Here is a 26,208-nt window from a genome sequence, read left to right on the forward strand (position 1 = left end):
ATGAGGATAGATGGGTTTGTGCTCTAATGGATTGATTAATTACTTACTGTAATGGATTTTGTTATCTCTTGATCTTGTTGAATGCACATAAAAGTGTGAATTTATTTCATTGTGATTCACTACTTGATCAAAATTATCTCTTAAATTGATTAATCACTGTAATGGATTTGGAATTTTGGACATTTTTTTTTGAGTATCAATGAGTTTAAATGGAGACAGAACTGCAGTGGGTAAAAACCCGGTACCGACTTGTACCGGACCGGTGTTACAGGTACAGGTCCAAGTACATGTACAGGTACCGGTCCTCAAAATGAAGACCCGGTCAAATCCAGGTACATGTACCGGTTTCATAAGAAACCCGGACTGTACCGTCCCATGTGCAGCCCTAATTCTCCCGTTATAGAAAATGCGATTTCCGGTTATAGTTTTCTGCTCAAATCTACTCCATAGGGAGTAGATCTGCGCATTAGTAGTGTTTAGAATTTAAAGTTGATGTCTATTTATTATTTTCTTACCTTTAGAAGTTCGGAATTAATTTTTCTTTTGATTTTGTCATTTTTCGATGAAGTTTTCTTCTTGCCGCCCGACAATTAGGCTACACCTTTATGGTGTTTCTCGCTATGATATTAAAATGTTTTTTCCTAGATTACTGGCTATTGTGATGTGATTACTCGATGGTGTAAGTACTCCGATGTTGAGATACAATCACCAGAATATGAAGTTTTCAGATCAAGAATTAAGCAAAACTCATGTCTCAAGGGAGTATTTATTTCAGAAAATGGGCTATATAGCCTAAAATGCACTTCTTCTGGGTCAAATGGACCGGTAGACATTCCGCATGGGTCAAATGGACAGAGGAATCTTTTAATTGAAACTGTCGGAACTACCTTTTTGTAACTGCCACGTTCTCCCTCTCTCTTCAACAAAACCACGTTCTCCCTCTCTCTTCAAGTGAAAACCACCGTCCTTCTTCATCTTCTCACAAATCAGAAGAGAAAAAAATTCCTCCAACGTCTCCCCACACCATCTCCTTACCATAAACAGTATCATAAAATGATTTCATCCACCGCCTCCTAACAATCCTCACTAGAACAAATCAGTTTCGTCAACATCACTACAAGAAATCAGTTTCATCAACAGTATTTGCTCAAAATCAACACCGTATTCTGCAAACACCATCAACAATACACTACAAAATGAGAAGTTTCTAGGGTTTCAATCGATCGATCAGTTCAGTGTATTTGAAGAATCGGGGTTTCAATCTATCCATAGAATGTCTCCTAGAACTCGTAAGATTTGAAACTCTAACTCTGATTTGTTCTTATTTTCAGAATTGCATGATTAATTTGTTGAATTGGTTGTTCTTATTTTCATTTCAGTAGGTTAATTTGTTGAATTGGTTGTTTTATTTTCATTTCAATGGATGTGTATTTTATTCAATAAAACTGGTTTGCGTCTGGTTATTTGAGTTTTTTCAATTTAATGAATGAAATTAGTTGTGGTGTATGAGTCTGGTTATTTGATTTTTTCCAATGTTATGAATGAAATTGAATGAATTTGGTTTACATGTGATGGAACTGGTTTCATCAGGTTTAAACCTTGGATGGAATTGTTTCAGCAGGTTTTTACCTAGATGAAACTGGTTTCATCCAGCAGTTCTAATATGCAGTGTATTTTGTTTTAGCAGTTTAAACCTTGGATGAAATTGTTTCAACAGGTTTTTACATGGATGGAACTGGTTTCATCCAGTTTTAATATGCAGTGATATTGTTTTAGTAGTTTAAAAATATATGAAAACAGTTTCATCCAGGTTTAAAGATATGTCATGTGACGAATATTAGTAACATTGGATGTAACCAGTTACGTCCTATGTCGAATAGTAGTATGCAGTGTATTTTACCTAACTGAATAGTAGTATGCAGTTACGTCCTATGTCGAATAATAGTTACATCCAGGTTTTTACCTAGATGAAACCAGTTTCATCTAGCAGTTTTAATATGCAGTGTATTTTGTTTTAGCAGTTTAAACCTTGGATGAAATTGTTTCAACAGGTTTTTACCTGGATGGAACTGGTTTCATCCAGTTTTAATATGAAGTGTATATTGTTTTACTAGTTTAAAAATAGATGAAAACAGTTTCATCCAGGTTTAAAGATATGTCCTGTGACGAATATTAGTAACACTGGATGTAACCAGTTACGTCATATGTCGAATAGTATTAACACTGGAGTTACATCTTGTGTCGGATAGTAGTAACACTGGATGTAACCAGTTACGTCCTATGTCGAATGGTAGTAACACATGATGTAACCAGTTGTGTCCACCCTATTCGAATACTTACATCATATCTTATTGTAATATCCACCCTAATATATACTTGATGGTTGCAGTTTTTGTTGCAAAGGAAAGCAAAAGTCTATTCAGAAGTGCTTGAACAATTCCAAGAAAAGACTGATTATTTCATTTAAGCATGCTATAAAATCGCAAAATGATGGAATACTTTATGGTTCGTTATAAGTCCTACTTTCTTAACGGCAGTCTATGCTGATTATCTTACTACCACTAGGAAAAGTGTTCATTGTCCTGACGGTACTGCCGCTACAAATGAGATTCACAATTTCAGTCTTTGTTGCATTCACTTGCTGTAAGATAGCGCTTACCGCTTGCATATGTATTTGTTAGTATATAATTTTGGTTTAGAGTTTAGACATACATATGTTACTGCTCTTAGCTTATGTTTTTTGGTTCAGAATGATGAAAACTAGGAAATGCGGTGCTAGTTTTTGGGTGACTGAAGAAGAATGGCAAGTTGAGTTGCAGCCGTAATTGAATTTTTGTTGAGTTTATGAGGAAGGGTTTTGATCGGTTGCAGTTTCTCCAACCGGAACAAATTAAAAGAAACTAAAGGAAGGGTTTTGATGGCTTTCATAGGATTCAATAAGCACAAGCAAGTAGAGTTCATTGTTTCGTTGTGAAGAAGATGGCAATAACCGAGAGTTCCTCATATTTTTTTGTCGATGGTTCTTATCTTGTTTTATTACTCATTTCCCTATCTGCTTGCTCAGGTACAATAATCTATTTTTGTTGTATTCCAGTTTGAAGCGATTGTATTTGTACCGATAGTTCTTCTTGTTTTTCAATTAACCTTTTTATTTCTTGATGTTATTACTTGATCACTATTACTGAATCATTCTTTCTTTTATTTTTTTGAATTTGTTATTGCATAACAACCTGGATTTGGTGTTTCAGAGGTGGCAGCCATTTCATCATGTAGCCCTGGTGAAGCTTATGTAGTCACTAACGTAACTACTTCTGATTCGAACGACAACTTTTGCCCAAAGGAAACGCAAATGTAAGTTGCAGGACAGACCGGTGTCTACCATAGAGTGCAACTGGTAGGATCGTCCTGGAGTTAATAGGGAGTCGGTATGTGAGGGTTGTTGCGGGAAATTTCTCCCAACTCCACCACCAACCATTACACAAGAATGTCAAGCTGGGGACACAGATTTCTCTTTTCCCACACCAGCTATCCACCAATGAAATTGTAGTCGTTGTCAAGATGGTTGTAAAGAAAGATATGGGTGGTGGATTCTTACGGTTGCAAGGGAGATGTGCAAATTCATGAGTTATGATGGTGAAACTATTTATGTGTGCACTTGGTGTTGTAGTGAACGTACTCTATCAACTGCTGCTCTTGGTTCGTCGTTATTCACAATAGGCCAGTGAATAATATTTCACTAGGTGAAAAGCTAGCTGCAGCTAATGTGACGTGATATCAAGTGATCTTTGCATTTAATTACAATAAGCAGCAATGTACTTTTTTTCTTTTTTTGTTTAAGCATATTATGTCGTCATTCGTTTATTTCTCATCTTCTGATGATGTGTTTGTATTTGTCGTAAAATGATGTTGTTGATCTACAAGGGTAGACACACTAACTAGTCAATTCAAACTTCCCCTTCAGAGTACGTCCGTATATGTTAGTAGTAGTATGATTAATAAAAATATTTTTAAAGAACAAGGGCATAATGAACTGTTCCATTTAATAAATAAACAAAATCCTGGGTGAAATATCCAAATTGGCTAATTGAACATTTCTGATTTTTGTCCATATAAACAATATCAAAAGCTAGAAATCTATTTCACCCAGAAATTGTTTGTTTTGGTATTTTTGATCAATTTTGTGTATTTATTTTCGGAAAAGACACTTTATCAAGTGGTCAAACTATGTCTAAAAGACCATCTTTCTACTGATTTAATCGGTCCTTCCATACTTATGATTTGTCTAGTTCTAGCGTTCCTTGTCTTTCTCTTATCAGAATACTCGGTCGCGTACATTCCACAATATGTTCTACTAAACCGCTTTGTAATCATCATGATTTGCTATCAATGAAATGAGATATTTTTTTCAAAAACAAAAAACGTGAAAATCCTAATGAGGTTGGTATTATATATTAGCTAAACATGGTTAAGTCATGTCGGTATCATACCCTTCTAGGGGATGATGATAGTGGGGATCAAGGGAGAACTCTTTAGAGAACAGTTAGTGTTTTAGATTACTGTGGGAATGTGAGGAAAGAAAAGAAAAAATAAGATAAGAACACGTTTATTTACCAAATTCGGAAGGGTATCCACATTTTGGCAACTAGTTGTAGTTATGGCGTCCAATCTTGGACCACACGGTGACTAGGCGTTTAGGGAGGAGTTCCTTATAAAATCCTAAATCTATTGGCCTTACCCTTAGGAATGCAAGTTTTCACAATTTCGTAAAATAAAATTATTATTATTATTATTTTATTCATTCTTTAATAAGAAAAATTTGAGATTTTAATTGAACTTAAACAAAGATCATATAATGTTTTTCTCTGATAAGAGAAGCTACATCACTTGGCATATCATCGGCATTCCAAAACTCACTAGTTATGCTACCAGTCCTGGCCTTTTTTTACTAGATTATCAGCTACGCCATTTAGGTCTCTAACAACATGAGTACAGACCCATGGGTTAAAGGTTCTCAATAAAATCTTACAATTCTTAATAATACTCTTATTTGTCCATTTGACAGAACCTACACTGCCATTTATGGCATTTATTACATTTGGATTATCTCCTTCCAGGTGCAGTTTTGGCACTCCTTTCACTTGTGCCATCGTTATTGAGTCATATGCTGCTACAGTCTCAGCTTGTTCTTCATCAGAAACTACAGCTTGAATGATGGCTGCTCCAACACAGGTCCCTGCATCAGAAAAAGCTATTAGACCACATTCCATAAGATTAGAATCTTTATGAAAAGATCCATCAAAATTAATTTTTGTAAATCCATTTTCTAGTGCAGTTCTTATACTATGAGTACCACCAGTACTATTAGTATTTTGCTGCCTGTGAATTCTATTCCACTCTGTAATGTCACCGTGCACTTGTCTTTTAAACAAATCTACTTGCACCGGTATATTATCAAAAAATTTTGCACATTTTAATTTCCAAACATGCCAAAGCATAAAACCAGCACTCACAACAAAATCAGAATTAAGTTGTCTATTTACCTGCATATATTCTCATTCACAGCAAGACAGTCATTGACACACTTCCATAGAAAATGTTTAATTTTTGGTGGTAGATTGAGTTTCCAAAAAGCTTTCCAATTAAAGTTCCCTTGGACTGGACCAAAAACTCTATCAGTTACAGCTCTATAAGCTGTTTTAACAGAAAACTCACCATTGTAGGCTGGAGTCCATTTAAGTTCATCCACAACCTCTAAAGGAATCTTAATCCTGCAGATATGCTTTACAGTTTCATTATCAAAGAGAGCATGCAGCATAGGGACATTCCAATCATTAGTAGTTTGGTCAATTAATTGATCTACTGTACTAATATTGACAAACATAAAATGAGAATTAACCAAACCATTTTTACCTGACATCCACCTATCCTTCCATATTGAGATTTTCTTGCCATTCCCAACCTCCGAACAATAGTTCTCCCTAATGACTTCTAAGCCTCTACATATGCCTCTCCACACCCAAGATCCAGATTTATCATTTACATAGTGAAGAGGATTGTGATCTGGGAAATTTTTATGTTTGAGAATTTGAACCCATAAAGCATCAGGTTCCTTTAGCATCCCCCAAGCAAGCTTGGCCAGGAGAGCAGAGTTTAGGTATTCAGTTTTCTTGATATTAAAACCACCATGAACAATTGGCTTGGCAACATTGTCCCAACGCCTAAAGTGTAGGCCTCTATTGTTTCCTTTTTTATTCCAGAAAAAACTTTCTCTAAAATATAGTCTAGTCTATTATTTAACCTTTTGGGCATTGGGAAAACAACATGATGATGATTTGCTAGAGTTCCTAAAGTAGTCTGAATAAGAGTAGTTCTACCAGATTGATTAACATGTTTACTTTTCCACATTCCTAATCTTTTTTCAAAACTAGTTTCTAGGTGACCAAATGTTTCCCTTTTGTTTCTCTGGATTAAGAGTGGCACTCCTAAGTACTTTTCTTCCAGACCTAGCTTTTAAATCTTCAAGATACTTACAACATTGTTCTTAACACCACTATCAGTCTTAGGGATAAAGGCTACTCCTGACTTATCATAGTTAATAGACGGACCTGAATATTTGCTAAACTGTTGAAGAATGTTATCCAGGCTCCTAGCATACTTGGCATTATCTTTAGTAAACACTAAGCAGTCATCTGCAAAAAAGGGATGACTAACAGAAGGAGCATTATTAGTGACCTTAATGCCTTGAATATCATTATTATCTTCGGCATTCATCAATATTTTAAACAAAACATCCATACATGTGATAAACAGATATGATGACAACGGGTCTCCCAGTCTAAGACCCCTTTTTGGAAAGAATTGCTCACCTGGAGAGCCATTTAGGAGAATAGAGGCAGAGACGGTTTTAACACACTGCTCAATCATAGTGCACCAATGCTCATGGAAACCTAACTGCTTAAGAATAGTCATTAAGAAAGGTCACTCAATTCTATCAAAAGCCTTTGACATGTCTAACTTAAGAACCATAAGACCAAAAACTTATCTGTGCTTTCTAAGAGTTTCTACAATTTCATGTGCAATGACAATATTATCATTAATTTGTCCAGAGAAAAGAAAAGCAGTCTGGAAGGGACTAGTGAATTTATCAATAACAGATTTAAGCCTACTGGTCAACAGTTTAGAGATAATTTTATAACTAACATTACTCAAGCTAATGGGCCTAAAATCAGCATCAGTTTTAGGAGCATTAGTCTTAGGAATTAAAGAAATAAAACTATGATTCATTTGTTTTAACATATGACTAGAACTAAAGAAAGCTTTAACCATGTTAATAGTATCAGCACCAACAACATCCCATATTGTTTGATAGAACCCAGGAGGGTAGCCATCTGGACCTGGAGAGGTCCAAGGTTGCATTTGCCACGCAATATTTTTAATTTCCTCATCACTAAGAATATTAATCATAATGTTGTTTTCTTCCTCAGTAATACAGGGTTTCAAAACTTTAAGGAACTCTCTAGCATCAGGAAGCTTAGTGGATCTGCTAATCTTAGAGAAATGGCTTTTCAATTCAGTAGCAATCATATCTTTATCTGTTAACCAAAGACCAAGACAGTTTTGAATGCAATCGATTTGTGTTATTTTCTTCCTATATTTGACTTTGTCATGAAAATATTTGGTATTTTGATCATCAAATTTTAAAACATCTTCCTTATCCCTTTGCATATAAAAATCTTGTTGAACTTTGTACCAGTGTTTTAGATTGGTTTTTATTTAAGTGGTATGATCTCCAGACAGTCCATGTTGTTGGGCATCATGAAGTTGGCCTTGAAGAGACTGAATATGAGAATGAATATTACCAAACACATTATTATTCCACTGACTTAGAGCTATCTTAACATTTTTCAGAGAATGAACATGTTTAAAAGCAAAAGAACCATTAACATCAGCATGTCAGTTATTTGCAATTATGCTCTTACAAGAGTTATCAGACAACCAACATTTGTTAAATCTTCTAGGTTTTTTTTGTATTATTATCATTCCTAGAAGTAACCATTAAGATGGGAACATGATCACTTCCTAAACAAACAAGATTATAAGTAATAACATTAGGAAAGAAGTTGGCCCACTCATTATTCACAAGGGCTCTATCTAGTCTTTCTAGAATAAGGAAATATCCACTTCTTCTATTGGTCCTTGTGAAGATATTGTCTACAAAATTTAGATCATACAGGCCTAATTCATTCAAGTGATCCTTAACATCATCTAGATGAGTTCGAGATAGAGAGTTTCCTCCACTTTTTTCTTCTCTTCTAATAACAAAATTAAGGTCACCAATTATCATCTAAGGGCGTTGATACATATTTGCTAAATTTCCTAAATAACCCCATTGAGCATCCCAACCAACATCATCCAAGGCACCATACATACAATTCAATAAAGTCCTGTCACTCCTAGCATCCATTCTAACTAAGACAGTGATGGAATTATGATTCATATTCACAAATTCCACATCAATATCATCTTTCCATAGGAGATACAAACCACCAGAAACACCCACAAGATCAACATATCGGTAATTAGGATAGTTGAGACTCCTAGTATAATTTGCCATTTTTTGATTCATAGTTTTAGTTTCAGGAAAAAACACAATATCAGGATCATTGGACTTAACTAATTCCCTTAGGTGTTGCCTAGTTACCTCATTGCCAAAACCTTGAACGTTCCAAGCAAGGATCTTCATCTTGAGACTATTATAGATTTTAAATCTAAAACATGTATGAATATGAGAAACCCTAATAATCCAGGTTTCGACAAAACTAGTATTGATATTGGGTATAATCAGGATTATATAGCAAAACTTTTCACGACAAAAACCTAATAAAATTATTAAATCAAAACAATTAAATTTGGAAAAAAAAAATTAGGGTTTGAAAAGGTTACCAAAGAATTTGCAGACCCCCCATGTTGATTTTGTGTAATCATCCTATCAGCCTGGTTGGAAGAATTGTCCATTGCTTCCTTTCCTCCATAATTGTGGTAATCCATCTCCGAATCCATGTCATTTCTGCTTCCGTCCATTCCAGTTTCTTCAATATTGATATCATCTAATTGATAGATTGGGTTGTTGTGAGATGATTGATAAGCTGAGCTATTTGGGTTTGAGAGATTTTGAATTCCATCTTCCGTAACTCTCTTACTCTTTCGTATTTCACCTTTACCTGATGTCTCCGATTCTGAAGAAAAGTCTTTCCCGATGGCATTTTGGTTCAATGCCATCTCCATATTACTATCAACACCCTTTTCTAAGATATATCCTGCCAAAAAAGCTTTTCCTTCTTCGGTTTGGCTATACTCAGCAAACCTAGTTTCATCCATTGCCTCCACTTTATGTTCTTGAGCTAATCTTTTGCAATTTTCCTCTACATGAACCACAACCCAACATTCCTTGCAGATTTTTGGCTGCATATCAAAATGATAAATAACCTAAGTTCTTCCTCGTGATGGATTGCCAATCCATCCTCCTCTTCTTAGTGGATCCTTCAAATTCACCTCTATGTAGACTGTATTAGTCAGATGGCCAATATGAGTTCTTCTTCTTCCTTCTGGTGTAACTCTTTTACCTATATCCAGAAAAATATCCTTTACCAACCTTTCACTCAAGACAACCTGATTTAGGTTCCTTATTTTCACACACCAAACCTGACTTATAAACTTATAATCTTCAAGAGGAATGTCTGAGCTGTATTTATGAAAACACAGCAAGTATCCCAACATTGACCAAGGAGAATTTTCAAGAATACCATCATAAGCATGCTTCCTTTAAAATATGAAATAAGTTGGTACATTTAGATATGATTTGATACCTTTTATAGCACTTCCACCTTGTATTCACTTCTTTCTTAACTTCCTCATGACTCAGAGGATCTTTGGAAATGATCTTTCCCAGTAGACTGTAAGAGTATTCTTCAGCAGCATCCTTCATAACTTGAGCTGATGTTATGGCTCTCCTAAGTACTCTTGAGGTACCGACACCAAGATTTGCAGGTTGCATTATTTGGGATAGGTTTTCCATTATAATTTTCCTTGGAAAAGAAACTGATAAATGTTTTGTGTATTCTCTTCCTCCTTGTTGTAGTGGTTTTATACATTGAAAATTAGGGTTCGCGTTTAATGGTGGATATTTTATTGGCTTATAAAGGGTTTGAAGATAATCTTTATCAATATCTTTCCTTATATTTAGCTTATGGTAGTTGTTTAACAAATTTTCCGGTATTATAGGCTTGACAAAAGTTTGAATATTGAGTTGGAGGGAAAGTTTCTTAGAATAGTTGCTTAATTTACGCTGCAACATGTTTGACAAGTTGACCTGGATAATCCATTGGAGATGGCTTTTATAAGGTAAACCCATGAAGTAGCACATTAAAAAACACAGATGATACTGGAAAACTCTTTGAATGGATGGAAAAAACGTGATGCCTAATGAATGTCATAGATATAGGATTATATCAAACGACCTTTGAAATAATTGTAAAGGAAGAAACACGACTTGCCTGAAACAAGCACGACTGCGACAATTCAAATTTATAATCTAGGATGTAGACCACGACTGCTTCAACTATGGTGATTACACAAACATCAACAGAGGTATCTGCAAAAAAAGATTTAAAATCTCATTAGCATTAAGAAAACCAACCAAGAAAAAATGAACTAAATGTTCAAGAAATTAACGAAAAGAGACCTGAACTTAGATTCCTTCTACAAGCTAATCTAAGATAAAAGCATAAATAAAAAAATAATTGAAATCATAAGATCAAAAGAAATATTATCAGATTCAAAGCATAGAATCAAAGAAAGAAATTTCAAAAAAAAAATCAAAATTTTCCTAAATTTTCGGTGCTTCTCACTTCGCCAAAACTGAGAGAGATCGTTATAATTGATCGTAATCTGTTTATTGTTGTTCCTCGTACTAGATAACCCGATATGTGGACTTTCTAAAGAATGAGAAATAAAATTATTACGATAGAACTAGATTGTAAACTTTTCTACATAGTCTCATAATTAATCTTAGAAAATAATATATTACTAGATTGTAAACTTTATGCGAATCGGGTAAAATTTCACGTAAATATGAAACTTTTGTGGAGACAAAATAAAATTAATATTTTGTAATTAAACATTATCTAATCTGATTGCAAGAAATCAAACGAAGGTTTACCCTAATCTAACAATACATCATTAGGTACGTAGGAAGGAAATTAAACGACAGACATTCTGGCAAATCGAGCAGTAGACGATTGCTCTCAAAGGAAGCTCACAATAACAGAATGGGACCATGCAATTCTACCTTATATAAGTTCTATTATAATAGCAGACTCTATGGCTATAACATACCCACGTGTAATTTCAGTTTAATCTAATAAAATCCATGCTTCAAAAAAGAAGAAGCAATTAAACACTATAAATCGGTTTGGTACTTTTTCTATGAAAATATGCATAAAATTTTACTATCTTTTATTATATGACTTGACCTCTCAACCACAAAATTTTGGCTTCGTCAACGGTCTTGAGACCTATAATATTAATATTACTAGTTCACCTTGAAAATCAGCTTGCTACGTAAGAAAGATCCTAAATTTGAATTTGTTCTCGTCATACATGTAGTAATAGAAATTATTGGGACGAATTTTATAGTGCGGAAGTTACAAATCCAAATTTTAATGATAATTCTTATATATCTATGTTTATCGAATGAAGGGTATTTGTCTAGGAGAAAGATTGACTGATACTATCACTAAGTTGGATATCTGAGATCATATTGAGGCTCACCGACCCATCATGGTTCTTCCATTGACCAACCCAAGCTATTTTCTGACTAATCCCTAATACTGGCTAATTGTCTGCCTCCAATCATAATTTTTGATAATTCCTAACTTAATCAGATTCCTTATTTCAGATCCCTAATGTGAAGTGTAGTATCCAAATTCCTATCTTAGAGCTTCTCCAATGGTGGTTGTCTGTGTTTCCTAGGTACAACATAACCTAGGAAACACACATAAGACATCCCCATTCCAATTTTTCCTTAAGTTTAGGGAGGAAAAATACTTCATCTCCAATGGTGTTGTTTGTGATTTTTTATGGATACTGTTAGAGCACTGCTCGGTCGAACTCGCAAGCGTTGCTATCTCAAGCTTTTTTGTCAAGTTTAGTTGCCAAAACTATAAGTCTTGATTTCTAGTCTACTTATAGCTGAGTCTCGGACTAGGATAGAAAGTGTAGTTGAGCTCTGGACTCCACGACGTTCATCATGCAAAGACGAAGAACTACTCAAGGAACTGGTGGAACTTCATTGACTAAAAGGTATGTGGAGACTTGAAATTATCTATCACTCAAAAGTCTATCTACTCTATCTCCTATCTTGAGACAAAAGTCGTATTGCTATATAGACTTGGATTATACACATTTGCTATTTTGAGCCGAATTTATCTCGCTTATCTATTTCTCGAAATATGTGTTGGTAAGCTTTCGCTTTGGCCAAGTTCATTTTTACAAGTGACGAAAGTCATGTTGATTATTTCAATATCTTGGAAATCGCTTTGATGAAATATAGTGTGTGAATAACCTCTATTTAACATCCTCTAAGAATGTTTCAATGATTGAAATGAGAGTTTAGAATATATAACCTTGAATGGATACAAACATTGTATGTGAACTCATACTTGTGTAAGTCCAAAAGCCTTGAAATAAAGTATGCGTACTTTACTAGTTCAGGATGTCCGGAAGATAAGTCCGCGTACCCATACACGTACTGCCGGAAGTTCACATCCCATGAATTTATGCTGGAGTTTGTGAACTGAAAACAAACACAATCCGGGTACTTAAGTATGCGTACCGGTATGCATACTTGAGTGGGTTATTTTCTAAAAACGGTTTATTCGCGAACTAAGACATATATAAACTAAGGAATGCATATTGCAAACCGTGGCTATAATGTTTATGAATCGATTTGAGTGAATCAAAATCGTTTTTTCTTCGATTGTGTCTTATATACTACTATGAGATCTAAGCAATTGAAAAACTCTCTAACTAGTTCTTTTGAGTCATTTGAACTAGTTATGGTGAAGATGAATAAGGTTGATTTGAAAGTGCTCATATGGATAACCATTGGTTAACTATTGTTAAACCAACTAGGTGTACACGTTTAAGTACGGTTACATAAACCTAAATGAACGAGCATTTCATTTGTGTATAACAAGCTAAGTTCGATTTAACGGTTTAAAGATATTATCTTGAATCTTATCAGGTTTTCATCTAAATGTGAATATTGAATGCTTTGTTACCAAGGTAACTTAGATTGCAAACCCTGATTTGGAGACTATATAAAGGAGAACTCTAGCAACTGGGAAACCTAATCCCCACACTTCCTGTGTGATACTAGTTGTATAAGCTAGAGTCGATTCTCCTTTAACCTTAGGTTTCTAACGATACCATGTAGGTTAACGACTTGAAGACTTAATTGGGATTGTGAAGCCAAACCCAACTATTTTCTCTGTAGTTGCGTGATCTGATCTTGTTGTTTCTATCGTGATTGAGTGCAATCATAAGATTGGCTTAGGATTAATTTATCCGATAGGAAAGATAGAAAAGTAGTCACAAACATCTTCGTCTCATCGTTTGTGATTCCACAATATCTTGTTTCGCTAGTCGTTTAAGATTATTGTGAGGTGATTGATATTTCTAGGTTGTTCTTCGGGAAAATAAGTCTGGTATATCAATTGGTTCCTGTTCACCTTGATTTATCAAAAGGCGGAACAAAACTCGTAGGTATTTCTGTGGAAGACTGAAAAAGTGGGGGTCTAACAACACCACCCAATATTTCGCTTAGCAATCTGTATGGACTAACTCTGAAATACTTTGCTAGAGAATCAACTAGACAGTCAGACTCAATCTAGATTAAAGTATCTCAAAGAGTCAATATCTCTTACTTGTTTTGATTTACTCAAGCTAAAACAATAGCGAGTCTTTAATCAAACACAAGGAATAACTTGGACGGTACCAAAGACCAATATCCAAGGATCAATCCATATCAATCAACAACCAAAGGTTGGATTTCCAATTGATGATCTTAACGCACAACATGTATTATTTTAATTATATAAAATATAATGCGGAAAAGATATAACACAAACACCAGAAGTTTTGTTAACGAGAAAACCGCAAATGCAGAAAAACCCCGGGACCTAGTCCAGATTGAATACACACTGTATTAAGCCGCTACAGACACTAGCCTACTACAAGCTAACTTCAGAATGGTCTATAGTTGAACCCCAATCAGTCTCCCACTAATTCAAGGTACAGTTGTACTCCTACGCCTCTGATCCCAACAGGATACTGCGCACTTGATTTCCTTAGCTGATCTCACCCACAACTAAGAGTTGCTGCAACCCAAATCACAGACTTGATAATAAACAAATCCGTCTCACACGGAAAAGTCTATCAAAGGATAAATCTGTCTCCTACAGAAAAACCCTAGGTTTTCTTCCGTCTTAACATATGAAATCAAGGTGAACAGGAACCAATTGATAATCCGATATTATATTCCCGAAGAACATCCTAGATTTATGAATCACCTCTCAACAATCCTTCTTGACTACACAAGCGGTTTGTCGAGGAATCACAAATAGTGAGACGAAGATGTTTGTGACTTCTTTATCTTTCCTATCAGAGAACTCTCACGATCTCAAGCCAATCAATAGATTGTACTCGTACGATAGAAGATTCAAGATCAGATCACACAACTACGATAAAAGTAGTATCAGTCTGGGTTCACAATCCCAATGAAGTCTTTAAGTCGTTAACCTGGTTTTAGGGAAGAAAACCAAAGGTTAAAGGAGAATCGACTCTAGCGAGCGCACTAGTATCACAAAGACGTGTGGGGATTAGTTTTGCACCATGCTAGATGTCTCCTTTATATAGCCTTCAAATCAGGGTTTGCCTTAGTTACAAAGCAATCCATATTCACCGTTAGATGAAAACCTCATTTAGATTCAAGCTAATATTTCTCAACCGTTAGATCAAAAACTTAGCTTGTCACACACACTTGGGTATACGTTTACTGGGTTTGTGAAAACCATGCCCAAACGTGTACGTGTATGTTGGTTCAACATAGTAACCCAAAAGGTTAACCATATGAGCATTTCATATTAACCTAGTTCTTCTTCACCATAACTAGTTCAATTGACTCAAATGAACTAGTTAGAGAGTTGTTCAATTGCTATGAGATCTCATGTAACTACACAAGACACAATTGAAACAAATATGATTCGATTCGATGAATCGGCTCATGAACTATATAACCACGGTTTGTATAAAGCATTCCTTAGTAATTTAAGTTTCATGTTCAGAGCACATCTTTAGATCATAACCACTTAAGCTCACAAACAAGTTCGCGGTCTTAAGGAAACCGACAGAGTTTTCCAAACTCAGCAGAAAATCTCGGCAAAGAGACTTCCGCCAGTTCGCGGACTAGGTTCGCGGACTGAGTTCGCGGACTAAACACGCAAACGAGTTTTTGGAAAATCCCAGCAGAAATTCTCGGCAAGAGAACTTCCGTCAGTTCGCGGACTGAGTTCGCGGACTTGGCAAAGCCAATTCCTCCGGTTTCTCGCAATCAACAAAATTCGAAAACTTCGGATTAAGGAATACATGGTTATGTAATCTAAACTCTCATTCCAATCATTGAGACATTCTCAGAGGACGTTATATAGCCGTTATTCACAGACCGTTTCACGTCAGAGCAATTCTCAAAGTAATTGAAACTTTTCATTACTTTCGTCACTAGGTGAAGATAAACTTGATCAAAACGAAACGCTTTACCAACACACGATTTTGAGAAAAAGATAAGTAGTGAATACTCAGCTCGAAATGTCAAATGTGTATGATCCAGTCTATATAGCATACGACTTTTTGTCTCATAAGAAGTAGAAGATAGAATAAATAGACTTTTGAGTGATAGATAAGTTCAAGTCTCCACATACCTTTTTGTTGATGAAGTTCCACGGTTCCTTGAGTAGATCTTCGTCGTTGTATGATGAATCGCCATGAAGTCCTTGAGCTCAACTACACTTTTCTATCCTAGTCCGAGACTTAGTTATAATAGACTAGAAATCAAGACTCATAGTTTTGATCACTAACATTGACAAACATGCTTGATATAGCAACGCATGCGAGGTCGACCGAGCTATGCTCTAACAATCTCCCCCTTTGTCAATTTTAGTGACAAAACTATTAATACATATGGAATACAAAAAAGATAAACTTTAGTGGCTCCTATTCCATAGTCTAATCTTCAGCGTTCCTTGAAATCTTCGTCCTTCCAAGTACTCCAATGATCCTAAAGGTTGTAAGTTTAGTACCACAATTGTTGAAGATCCGTAGCTATGACAATGAGAGAAATCGAGATTCTCGATCATTATTATACAATGTCATAGTATCATTATGTAACATCAAAGTCCAATTGCATCACGACTTTAACAACAAAACTATGGTGATATGTATCACTCCCCCTAAGTCAATACTCCATCTCGATCATGGAAACCACTCCCCCTTACACAATGATCCGAAAACCATATGTATTTGTAGTGTGAACTACATTATTTCTCCCCCTTTTTGTCAATAAATTGGCAAAGGTAAAATAACGAGATCATAATGAAATTTCCACAAGAGATATTTCATAGACTAAAAGGAAAAATACATACCAACTTAATTTAGATGCAATCATAAAGCCGAAGCTAAATGCATTCATCTAGGAGTTTTAAGATACAAGATAACCCCTATAAAATTCCACAGCCGCACACCTCGCAAGATATTACCATTAAGCACAAGTTCAAAAGAACTCTCCCCCATTTGATGTCATTCCCGAAAGAACAACAAGAGCGACCTTAATTTCGAAAGAAAAGAAGGATTTTTTAATTGGACACCAAAAACCATGGAGATGATTTTGATATCCAAAACTCAATCAAATTAATCACAAGTAAACCATGATTAATTTAATTGGAGAACGCAACTAAATCAAACCACAAAAGTGATCAATTTAATTGATTGTGCTCAACATAAGAAAACTCACGGAGCACGACTAAGATAACCACACGAAGATGACTATCTTAATCGTTCAAATACTCAACATAAGGAAAACCTTACGGAATATATGACTACAACAACCAATAGAACATGATTAGTATATCTATTCATATATTCAACACAAGAACTTGTGGAATATATGAAAAACTCAGCTAGATTAATTACAAGAGAACCTATAATTAATCTAATTGGAATACACAACCAAACTAATCACCGAAGCAATCAATTTAATTGTCAAAAGATTTTGCTCGACAAAAGAATACTTTCGGAGCAAATAACTAAATAACCAATCAAGATAATTAATTTAGTTCAAGAATGCTCAACCTATAGCATCTCATGGAACAACCAACAAGGCCAATATTAATCGACATAGTTGTAAGGTGCTCAACATAAGATACACAATGGAGCCTTCACGGTAAAACATAACAAAATGGATCAATGAAGATCAATACTGGGGATAACATACAAGGATCTATTCTATTTTCCATCACTATAACGATATAATAGACTTTATCCTTGTCAAACAAAAGATTTCATCCTATTTTCCATCAAATAAATGAATGCATAGGCATAACTTTTGTAATTGTCAAAAGTCCATTCGTCCTTTCATTAATACGAATATCAATTTATGAACGACTTTACTTTTGACACAATATGGGACCTTCAAGTTCACAGACGCAAACAATACGTATCTCATAAAAATATTGTAATACTTCAAAACAGATTAATACTGCAATAATATCATCCTCCAAATATTTTTAGAATTTAAAAACCAATAAACCTAAAAAAATAATCATAAGAAGATGAAAACAAAAATAGCTGTGTGTAGTCACAATCTTCGTTATTCAAAGCACTAGTTATTCTTCCAACTAAACCAAAAAGAAGATGTACTAGGTATCTGAAAATATCCTCAGTTTACCTTAATAATTTCATACCTCTGAAATGGTCCATCAAAGTATGAGTCACTGATACCCTTGATCATGTTGATTGTAGACACACCATGTTCATAAGTCAGACCATTAACTTTCCGATCAACAGTGCGAGCATAATGACGAGCCTTTGCACAATCAAGGATAACTTTATTCTGATTTCTGATCAAGATATTCTGAGTACCAAGGATTTTCGCATGTCCGTCAATAAGCTGGTTTATCTGCAATTGAAGGTTATCCAGTTCGTTCTTAACTTCATTCTGAACACGAATCAGATCCTTGACAGATTCTCCAATCCAAGAGTTATACTATTTTCTTTCAAGCATCTTCTTCAGTATAAACTCTTGACCAGAATCACATCCTTTAAGATCATCCTTAACCATAGGGTTAACTTCTTCTTTGGGAACAGTTTCCATAAAGCTCATTTTTGAAGAAAATGAAACACGTATAAGAGTTATATATGTTTGTGAATGCCCTGGCTAGAAACCCTAGAGTTCCTTGAGGAGATGCGGACGTTCGTGGACCGACCAAAAGAAAAATGGACCTAAGAGGAAATATTGCACATTGTACAGCTTTCAAAGATTCTCCATCCCAAAAGGTCATAGTGACGAAAGAAAAGGAAACTAGAGAAGAGCATTACATCAAAAGATATACAAGCTAGAGAAAAAAAGCACAATACTTGATCATCTCTCAGATCCTTATCCTTGTATCTCTCAAGTTAGATACAAGAATAGATCATTCTGTTGTTAGGTAGCAGAGGGAGACATAGTCTCAGCATAGGTTCTGAGAGAGTAGCTGTAATTTCCTCCAGGATATCTTATCTCAGCATTTCTTGTCCTTTCACTGCAGTTTCCAGGAAAAAGGATGCGTCTCGCAGTCCTTCTTGGAATCACTAGTGAGAAACCTTTCTGATAACAAAGTCTAGGACCTCTAGAAATAGGTTCTAGGGGATTTTCCGAAATGGTCTCCACACACTAGACTTAGATTTACCAGATTTGTTCTTATAAGCACAGGACATGCTTTCATTGGTAGCCCGAGAGTTTACAAATGTCCTGTAATGATTTCCAGGAGAGAGATCATTTTTATAAGATGCCTGGTTTACTATGAAAGGGACCTTCACTGTAGCAGTCGTCTGACTATTTACTCCATTGACAATAGAAAGAAGCAATTTGTGAAGTTTAGAAACACGTTTCTTTCTGGCAAAACAATGTATAGCATAGTGATTTCCTTTTCCACAAAAGGTACAGATTCGTGGAGGAGAAACAATAATTGTTTAAACTTCATAGCCACCGGAGAAGATTGTAAGTTATAAAAACTTTTCTTGACACAATCTTCATTTGGAGAAAATTTCATTCTGTACAGTAACTCATGAGAATTAGTTGTGCAGAAGAATTTTTCTTTAAATCTGAGTTTTCCTTTTCCAAGGAATTGCACTGTCCATGGGCTATGATAAGTGATGCTTCAAGTTTCTTTTTCTCAACACGAAGTCTGTCAAGATCATATGAATGCGTCTTGATTAAATATTTTTCTCTAATTGAGCCTTCTTTAACCAGCTTTTCAAGATCATAAATCTTTTCACGATGTATATTGTTTTCTTGAAGAAGTTTCTCAATTTCCTTAGAGAATGACCCTATAATGTTATAGAGTACCTGTTCACGATCAATAGACTTTTCAAATTCATCAATGAGTTGTACATGATCCTTGAGATCAACAAATTCTGTAGAATTATTTGAAATTATGGTGAGCTCCTTTTCAGCCTTTGCCATTATGTCCAATGTCTCGTTGGAGGAAGAATGACCAACATAGGATGAAACAATCTTCTTACCTCGGGATTCGGAAGAATCATCTAAGGAGTGACCCTTTGAGGTATTTCCGAGACACTTGACAAAGTTCACAGCTTTAGGAGGCATTTTTGGTATGCGTATGAGATTCTATCCACAGACTCAGATTGCCACAAACACAGACTTATAAGGTCTTTAACGTGTTTGCCTGCTCTGATACCAATTGAAAAAGCGGGGGTCTAAAAACACAACCCAGTATTTCCTTAGCAATCTATATGGACTAACTCCGAAATACTTTGCTAGAGAATCAACTAGACAGTCAGACTCAATCTAGATAAAAGTATCTCAAAGAGTCAATACCTCTTAATTGTTTTGATTTACTCAAGCTAAAACAATAGTGAGTCTTTAATCAAACACAAGGAACAACTTGGACGGTACCAAAGACCAATATCCAAGGATCAATAAATATCAATCAACAACCAAAGGTTGGATTTCCAATTGATGATCTTAACGCACAACCTGTATTATTTCAATTATATAAAATATGATGCGGAAAAGAAATAACACAGACACCAGAAGTTTTGTTAACGAGAAAACCGCAAATGCAGAAAAACCCCGGGACCTAGTCCAGATTGAATACACACTGTATTAAGCCGCTACAGACACTAGCCTACTACAAGCTAACTTCAGACTGGTCTATAGTTGAACCCCAATCAGTCTCCCACTAATTCAAGGTACAGTTGTACTCCTACGCCTCTGATCCCAGCAGGATGCTGCGCACTTGATTCCCTTAGCTGATCTCACCCACAACTAAGAGTTGCTGCAACCCAAAATCGTAGACTTGATAATAAACAAATCTGTCTCACACAGAAAAGTCTATCAAAAGATAAATATGTCTCCCACAGAAAAACCCTAGGTTTTTTTCCGTCTTAAGATATGAAATCAAGGTGAACAGGAACCAATTGATAATCCGGTCTTATATTCCCGAAGAACATCCTAGATAAATCAATCACCTCTCAACAATCCTTCTTAACTACACAAGCGGTTTGTCGAGGAATCACAAACAGTGAGACAAAAATGTTTGTGACTTCTTTATCTTGCCTATCGGAGAACTCTCACGATCTCAAGCCAATCAATAGATTGTACTCGTACGATAGAAGATGCAAGATCAGATCACACAACTACGATAAAAGTAGTACCGGTCTGGCTTCACAATCCCAATGAAGTCTTTAAGTCGTTAACCTGGTTTTAGAGAAGAAAACCAAAGGTTAAAGGAGAATCGACTCTAGCGAGCGCACTAGTATCACACAGACGTGTGGGGATTAGTTTTGCACAATGCTAGATGTCTCCTTTATATAGCCTTCAAATCAGGGTTTTGCCTTAGTTACAAAGGAATCCATATTCACTGTTAGATGAAAAACTGATTTAGATTCAAGCTAATATTTCTCAACCGTTAGATCGAAAACTTAGCTTGTCACACACACTTGGGTAGACGTTTACTGGGTTTGTGAAAACCATGCCCAAACGTGTATGTGTATGTTGGTTCAACATAGTAACCCAAAAGGTTAACCATATGAGCATTTCATATTAACCTAGTTCTTCTTCACCATAACTAGTTCAATTGACTCAAATGAACTAGTTATAGAGTTGTTAAATTGCTATGAGATCTCATGTAACTACACAAGACACAATTGAAACAAAGATGATTCGATTCGATGAATCGGCTCATGAACTATATAGCCATGGTTTGCATAAAGCATTCCTTAGTAATTTAAGTTTCATGTTCAGAGCACATCTTTAGATCATAACCACTTAAGCTCACAAACAAGTTCGCGGACTTAAGGAAATCGTCAGAGTTTTCTAAACTCAGCAGAAAATCTCGGCAAAGAGACTTCCGCCAGTTCGCGGACTAGGTTCGCGGACTAAACACGCAAACGAGTTTTTGGAAAATCCCAGCAGAAATTCTCGGCAAGAGAACTTCCGTCAGTTCTCGGGCTGAGTTCGCGGACTTGGAAAATCCAATTCCTCCAGTTTCTCTCAATCAACAAAGTTCGAAAACTTCGGATTAAGGAATACATGGTTATGTAATCTAAACTCTAATTCCAATCTGTTAGAGCATAGCTCGGTTAACCTCGCATGCGTTGCTATCTCAAGCATGTTTGTCAATGTTAGTAACCAAAACTATGAGTCTTGATTTCTAGCCTACATAGCTAAGTCTTGGACTAGGATAGAAAAGTTTAGTTGAGCTCAAGGAATTCATGGCAATTCAACGACAACGACGAAGATCTACACAAGGAACCGTGGAACTTCATCAACAAAAAGGTATGTGGAGACTTGAACTTATCTATCACTCAAAAGTCTATCTATTCTATCTCCTACTTCTTATGAGACAAAAGTCGTATGCTATATAGACTAGATCATACACATTTGACATTTCGAGTTGAGCATTCATTGCTTATCTTTTAGCTTGAAATCGTGTGTTGGTAAAGCGTTTCGCTTTGATCAAGTTTATCTTCACCTAGTAACGAAAGTCATGAAAAGTTTCAATCACTTTGGGAATTTCTCTGACGTGAATCGGTCTGTGAATAACGGCTACATAGGTCCTCTGAGAATGTTCAATGATTGAAATGAGAGTTTAGATTACATAACCATGTATTCCTTGAACCGAAGTTTTCGAACTTTGTTGATCAAGAGAAATCGAGAGGATTGTGGAATTGGCTTGCCAAGTTTTCGAACTTTATTCAACTTAGCAAATACATGGACTCATCGTCCCATAAAATTATGAAGTCAACAACTGACTAATTAACCACGAGACGTCAATCGTGTCACATGGGGTATATTAACTAGGGTTTTGGTCTGGCTGTCTACGACACGTGTGTTCGTACACACGATGGAATGTGAGCAAGTCGTGCAATCAGTTTAAGGAGTTAACAAAGTAGTGGATGGAAAATCGACCAAGTCTCCGCACGATGAGCAACTGGTTTCAAACACGATTTCCATTTTCCCCACTCTTTGATTCCATCAACTGTCACACTTCATGGGATTATGGTGTCTACAATTCCAGCAATATAAATAAGTATCTGAAATCATGATTGGATATACAATAATCTCATGTCTCACAGACAACACGAGATCAACACCTCATCAATTGAGCAATTACTCTCAACTGAGCAACTTCAATCATTCAGAACTTATCTTATTCAGAATACACAACACACACACACACAATCTTTGATTACCATTGATTCCACACATTTCTCAGCTTCCCTCCTACAGAACAAACCATCCTCACTTGTCACCGAATTTACTCTGGAACGGCCATTGCCTTGGTTTAGGCCGGAGTACTAAAGATTGATCTCTCGAATTCAAAGCACTCCCTTCTTGCAGTGCATCTGTGTGAGGTTGAACATTTCGCTCGGTTCAAGTAGTCTTCTCCGTACGGTCTTCTCCTCAATCTCGTGAAAACCAGCAAATCGTTTTGCCCCATCTACAGATTGGCGACCACAGTGGGAGATTAATCTCTCGGTTGCAATCTCAAGCTTTCACAAGATGGTTGATCTTAGGTCACGTACGATCGCAGATCCTAACACAAACAATGGTAACACCAGCAGCAACAACAACAATGAGGATATCCCAGAAACAATTCCGGCCTCTAACAACGGCGGTGATGATATTACTCCTCCTCATGCTAACACGGAAGGTCATCCTCTGTTCGGCCGACACCCTGAGGAAGTCAGAGGAAACCCACCACCTACCATTTCCGATCTCATCAAAGTGCAAGAAACCCTTGCACAGAATCAAACAGATATGGCTGCTACACAGAAAGAGCTGTTTAATTATCTAAAGACTCTCGCTGACAAGATGTCAAAGAAAACTCAAGAAAAGGGAAAAGAGAAGGAAAAATCCTCAGACGCTGATCCTGAGGTAATCCCGATTCATACAGTGGATGATGAAAAAGTCCGCAAAGCTGCAGATGATCCGTCAGCGAAGGAGTCGTCAAACTTCATCACTCGGGAGGATTTGGAACGCCTTCTGGAGAATCGTGGAAAGGACAAGACCCTGCATGTCCATCGTCACCAACCTCCATACCCTGCCGCTACTCAAAGGATTCCTCTTCCCAAAGGTTACATCTCTCCAACTTTTACTTTGTACGATGGAACCGGCAATGCTCGAGAACATGTTTCTCGGTTCCTGGAAGCTTTGGGTGAACATGAGCAAAACCATGTTGTTCACCTCAAAGAATTTTGAAAATCCTTGAAAGGCAGAGCATACACCTGGTACAACAACATTGCTCCAGGAACTATCAACAGTTGGGGAGAAATGGTTAATGCTTTCTATAGGAAGTACTTCTTTGTTTCAGAGCGAGTCACTCTCTCTGATCTCGTAAGGATGTTTCAAAAGAACACCGAACATCCTAACGACTACGTGAAGAATTTCAGAGTTCAAGCGTTGGATTGCCATGATCCGAATGTCACAGAACAACAACTTGTGGACCTATGCATCAATGGAATGATTCCAGTCTACAGAGCCTTATTAGAGAATATCAGGTTCCAGACTTTCTCAGAACTCCATGAAGCAGCCAAGAGGTCGGCAACTACTGCACCTGCTATACTAGAAAGGACTAAGACTGCAAAAGCTGAAGAACGACGAGAGGCCAGGGGCAGCAACAGACGTTTGATCAACAAACAATACAACCTTCAAACTTCCACCAATGTTGTTGCGGAAGGGAGCAAACGGAAAGCTGAACCACAACGTAAGCATACTTCCCCAACCCCTTCAAAGGCACAAAAGAAGGATAATGTGCAAGCTCCTCCTCAACACATGGAAGATCCATAAGCACCTGATTTCCCCTGCTCCCTTGAAGAAGTTATCGAATTTCTGGACGCCTGGATTCAAGACGGTGCAATCAAGTTGCATATGTCAAGAAGGAACCAACTGAAGAGGCCATGGAAAATCCTCGCTATTTTCGCTTTTATAGATTTTTCAGCCATCCCACAAGTGATTGCAAAACTTTGAAGCGTATATTTAAGGAAAAGGTCGAGTCGGGAGAACTCAACTTGGGGACTGAAGGAGTACACAGAGATCCCCTTCCCGTCAGAACCTTCACTCTTTGTGAACCTCCCGTCAAAGAGGCAGTTCAATCCTTAATTGAGCACATCTGTGAATTTCTATACTTATCAAAAGCTCAAAGGAAAGACATGTTTGCTGCATTAAACCACATCGTTTCAGTCAAGCGTCTACTGATTCAAGAGACATTCACCGAGCCTCTAGCAACGGATAAAGAAATGTATGACTGGGGACTGCTCACCACAGTGCACATCAAAGGAAACGAGTTCAAGGAGCATTTGTTGATGTCGGCACTGCCGTCAACATCATCCCTCTGAAAACTCTCAAAGCCGCTGGCATTACTCGAAAAGAAGCTACTCATGCCCCCATGGCAATCAGAGATCACGAAGGAGTTTCCAGAGACGCGTACGACTACCTCGTACTCAAAGTCAAAGAAAATTTGGTTTGCACTGAGACCAAGTTTTACATAATCCGAGAAGATCCAGGTTATGACATGATTATTGGACGCACATGGATTCATGATGGGAAGGTGACACTGACACCTTCAATCACACATCTCTATGCTGAAGGAACCTCTGACTCAGAGGAATAAAAAGAAGATATCTCACCATTCGAGTATCTGGAGGAGGTCAAATCCTTGACAGAACTTACACAAAGGCCTGAGGAACATCCAAACACTTTCGTCAAGAGATTTCGCACTCAGGCAAGTCTTATTCCTTCTCATGTGCCCATATCGTCAGTTTTCAAATATGCTTATCTGGTTTAAGGGCTTCACTCCACAAACAATTTAGCAATCACAAGATGCTATGAGTGGATAATCTCGCCTCAGCAATATTTCACCCAATAGTTGAGTCCAAAATCTCTTCAAGTTGATCATCATATCAAAAGATTCATTGTTGAAGATGTGGCTAATCAAGACAGACATTACGAGGGATATTCCTTCCTGCACGAGTGTCCATATGTGCCACAACCACGGAATCCCACCACACGAGGAATTCCGAATCAACAGAAGATATTCAAAGTGCGGATGACCAAACCTAACAAATTCTGTGAAGGGCACCTGGTTCTCAAAGCAGCTCAGCATGGTCTTCATTCTACAAGGAACTCCAATTGGGAAGGACCATTTATGGTTGCTAAGTCCATAACCGGGGGATACTACAAACTGATCAACACAGACGGCAGAACCCTACCAGTAATTCACGAGAATTGGCTTAAGGCGTTTATCTAAAATTATCAAACATCTGAGGTACTGGGCGTTTGAACTAATATCAAAACCCAAACAAAACCTCACA

The 26,208-nt window shown here is 36.7% G+C and overlaps 1 protein-coding gene across 1 annotated transcript; it reads right to left on the minus strand.

Annotated features, from left to right (window-relative positions):
* Positions 1–4,901: 4,901 nt before the first annotated feature.
* LOC113331625 lies at positions 4,902–9,492 on the minus strand. Its single transcript, XM_026578320.1, has 2 exons — positions 8,944–9,492; positions 4,902–5,233 (listed from the first exon to the last, which is right to left on the minus strand). The coding sequence occupies exons 1-2, from the start codon at positions 9,466–9,468 to the stop codon at positions 5,198–5,200; spliced, it is 561 nt and encodes a 186-aa protein (XP_026434105.1). The 5' UTR covers positions 9,469–9,492; the 3' UTR covers positions 4,902–5,197.
* Positions 9,493–26,208: the final 16,716 nt, after the last annotated feature.

This window comes from Papaver somniferum, chromosome 1, assembly GCF_003573695.1.
Source record: "Papaver somniferum cultivar HN1 chromosome 1, ASM357369v1, whole genome shotgun sequence".
Lineage (NCBI taxonomy): Eukaryota > Viridiplantae > Streptophyta > Magnoliopsida > Ranunculales > Papaveraceae > Papaver > Papaver somniferum.